The following is a 2,920-nucleotide window of genomic DNA, read 5'->3' as shown; positions in this document are numbered from 1 at the left end:
CCCTGGACCTGCAGGACCCCTGGGCCCCACTGGACCCCTGGGCCCCACTGGACCCCTGGGCCCCGCAGGACCTCTGGTCCCCACCGGACCCCTGGGCCCAGCAGGACCCCTGGACCTGCAGGTCCCCTGGGCCCTCTGGACCGGGTCCAGCACCATCAGGGTTCTGCCCGTTAGCTGCCCAGTGTTCCCAGTAGATCCAGCATGAAGGTTCTTCAGAACCGAGGCGTAAACTGAAACAGAACCAGGTTTTTGTTCCATTGAATGAAGCCGGGTTGTTCTGAGAAGAACCTTCATGCAGGACCGGTTCTGACGGGTTCTCTGGGTCCAAACATGGCGGCTCTGACTCGCTGTCTTTGTCCTCCAGGTGGCGACTCTCACCAAGGTCCTGAATGTTTCCAGACTGACCAGGTGAGTCCAGATCAGGTGGCGGTAGGTTCTGGCCCGCTGCCCGGCGCTAACCGGGTCGGTTCTCTGTCCGCAGCGTCCAGCAGCAGACCATCCCAGCCCTCCTGTCCGGACGGGATGCCGTGGTCCGGTCCCAGACCGGTTCAGGTGAGTGTGACCTGCAGCGGATCAGAACCGGGCTGGGTTCTCAGGTTCTTCCCCACTGACCATGTCTGGCTCGCCTGCAGGGAAGACGCTGTGCTACGCGGTGCCGCTGGTCCAAAGTCTTCAGGCCGTGGAGCCGAAGGTCCGCAGGTCCGACGGGCCGCTGGCCGTCATCATCGTTCCGACCCGAGAGGTTCCGTCCTTCAAACACGCTGCCTCCTGCTTCCTATGGTTCTGGTTCTGACCCGGTTCTGCTTCTTCTTTCCCAGCTCGCTCTGCAAACCTTCCAGACCTTTCAGAAGCTTCTCAAGGTACCAGAACCAAGTTTGGACCTCACCGGAGCCGTTCCCAGTTCTGGACGGTTCTGGTGATGTTGTTGTTTTTTATCCAGCAACATGTTGGGGAGGGGCAGGTGGTTCTGTCCAGTCGACCTGTCCGTCCTCTGAGGTCTCACTGGTAGAACCTGTGGAGGGTTTCTGGGTCCGGTTGGTTCTTCCTGTGGTTCTGGTCTCTGAGCCGCTCCCTTTCTGTCTGCAGCCGTTCACCTGGGTGGTTCCGGGGGTTCTGATGGGCGGAGAGAAGAGGAAGGCGGAGAAGGCCAGGTACCAGCAGGTTCTGACTGGTCTGACCCGGTCCAGAGCAGCCCAGGTTCTGACCCGTTCTCCTCCTCAGGATCCGTAAAGGGATCAACATCCTGGTGTCCACTCCGGGACGCCTGGTGGACCACCTGCGCCACACCCTGAGCATGGCCTTCAGCGCCGTGCGCTGGCTGGTTCTGGACGAGGCCGACAGGTGGGTCACAGCTCCTCTTCTGGGTCAGGTTCTGACCCGTTAGGTGAGCTCAGAACCGGTTCTTCTCTCCGCCTGCAGGATCCTGGATCTGGGCTTTGAGAAGGACCTGACGGTCATCCTGAACAGCCTGAACTCCAGCGGCCCGGCCCGGCAGAACGTTCTGCTGTCCGCCACGCTGACCCCAGGTCAGTCCGGTTCTGCCCCGCCCCTCGGCGCCGCTGACCCGGCTCTCAACCTAAGAACTTCCTGTTTCAGGCGTAACCCGGTTGGCAGACGTGTGCCTCAAGGATCCGATCAGTGTCAGTGTTTCTGGCCCCGCCTCCTCTGACCTCACCGCTGAGCCCGCCGTCGCCGGCCAATCGGAGAGCTTCGCCGTTCCGGAGGCTCTGCAGCAGTTTGTGGTGGTGGTTCCCAGTAAGGTCCGACTGGTCTGCCTGGCTGCCTTCATCCTGGACAAATGCAAGGTGACCACACCGTTACCATGGAGACCGCCGGAGCCCTGTAGGTGGGGCATGACGGAGGCGTTGCCATGGAGACCTGACCTCCTGCTCTCTCAGTTTTCTCCCCAGAATAAAGTCATGGTATTCGTGTCGAGCTGCGAGGTCGTCCACTTCCTCCACCTGCTCCTCAGCTCCGCCCTGGCCCGCCACCTGGCCAATCAGGAGCTGAGCTTCCTGCGTCTCCATGGAAACATGAAACAGGAGGTTAGATTCCCCCCGCCCGCCGCAGGCAGCAGCTCCACCCCTCTGGGCGGGTCTGACTCTGTGTTCTGCCTCTGCAGGAGCGATCCGAGGTGTTTCAGAAGTTCTGCGCTTCCAGTTCCGGAGTTCTGCTGTGCACGGTCAGTACCTCGGTTCGACCAGCAGGGGGCCCGGCTGCCGGGTTCAGAACCTTCAGAGCTCAGGTGTCTGATTAGAGTGGCTCACCTCTCTCCCTCCGTCTGATCCAGGATGTAGCGGCCAGAGGGTTGGACCTTCCTGAGGTCACCTGGATCGTTCAGGTAAAGACGAGCTGCGGCCAGGATGTTCTGATCCGTCCAGAACCAGAACCAGCTTTAAGGTAATCGGTCTGTTTGTGCTTCAGTACACGCCTCCATCGTCAGCTGCTGAGTACGTTCACCGCGTGGGCCGCACGGCCCGCATCGGAGGAGGAGGAAGCAGCCTCCTCTTCCTCACGCCTGCTGAGACCGCCTTCATCACTGATCTGGCCAATCATGACATCAGGTGCGTGGACTGAACGGGTCACATGTGATTCATAGATGCAGAGGAACCGATCCGCACGCAGCACATGATTCACCAAAGTATTTCTGCTCCATAAACAATTAGAAATTAAACTTCTCTGCATTGTGTGGATTTATCGTTCCTCCATACATTAATACATTGTTTATACAGGGGATGGTTTGCAACCAATCACAGAGCTCCCTGTATAAGCCAATCACAAGAAAGTAGTCCAGGTGGGACGGCTCCAGTCGGGTGTTCTGTCAGCTCAGCATACGGCGTCAGGCCAGCATACGGCGTCAGGCCAGCATACGGCGTCAGGCCAGCATACGGCGTCAGGCCAGCATACGTTCCGTAATACG

The 2,920-nt window shown here is 59.6% G+C and overlaps 1 protein-coding gene across 1 annotated transcript in view; it reads left to right on the top strand.

Annotated features, from left to right (window-relative positions):
* Positions 1 to 2,920, top strand: part of ddx31 (DEAD-box helicase 31) — an 11,222-nt gene that overhangs the window by 2,444 nt on the left and 5,858 nt on the right. The window contains exons 6-18 of the mRNA XM_015395252.1: positions 15 to 144; positions 365 to 408; positions 482 to 552; positions 633 to 742; positions 819 to 860; positions 1,087 to 1,151; positions 1,222 to 1,341; positions 1,420 to 1,526; positions 1,597 to 1,805; positions 1,899 to 2,045; positions 2,123 to 2,182; positions 2,291 to 2,341; positions 2,425 to 2,564. Coding sequence (XP_015250738.1) covers positions 15 to 144; positions 365 to 408; positions 482 to 552; positions 633 to 742; positions 819 to 860; positions 1,087 to 1,151; positions 1,222 to 1,341; positions 1,420 to 1,526; positions 1,597 to 1,805; positions 1,899 to 2,045; positions 2,123 to 2,182; positions 2,291 to 2,341; positions 2,425 to 2,564 — 1,296 coding nt within the window. The remainder of the gene's footprint in view (positions 1 to 14; positions 145 to 364; positions 409 to 481; positions 553 to 632; positions 743 to 818; positions 861 to 1,086; positions 1,152 to 1,221; positions 1,342 to 1,419; positions 1,527 to 1,596; positions 1,806 to 1,898; positions 2,046 to 2,122; positions 2,183 to 2,290; positions 2,342 to 2,424; positions 2,565 to 2,920) is intronic.

Source organism: Cyprinodon variegatus, unplaced genomic scaffold (genome assembly GCF_000732505.1).
Source record: "Cyprinodon variegatus isolate N-32 unplaced genomic scaffold, C_variegatus-1.0 Scaffold732, whole genome shotgun sequence".
Taxonomy (NCBI): Eukaryota; Metazoa; Chordata; class Actinopteri; order Cyprinodontiformes; family Cyprinodontidae; genus Cyprinodon; species Cyprinodon variegatus.
Note: the sequence above shows the minus strand (reverse complement) of the source record. Positions and strands in the feature narration are given on the sequence as shown.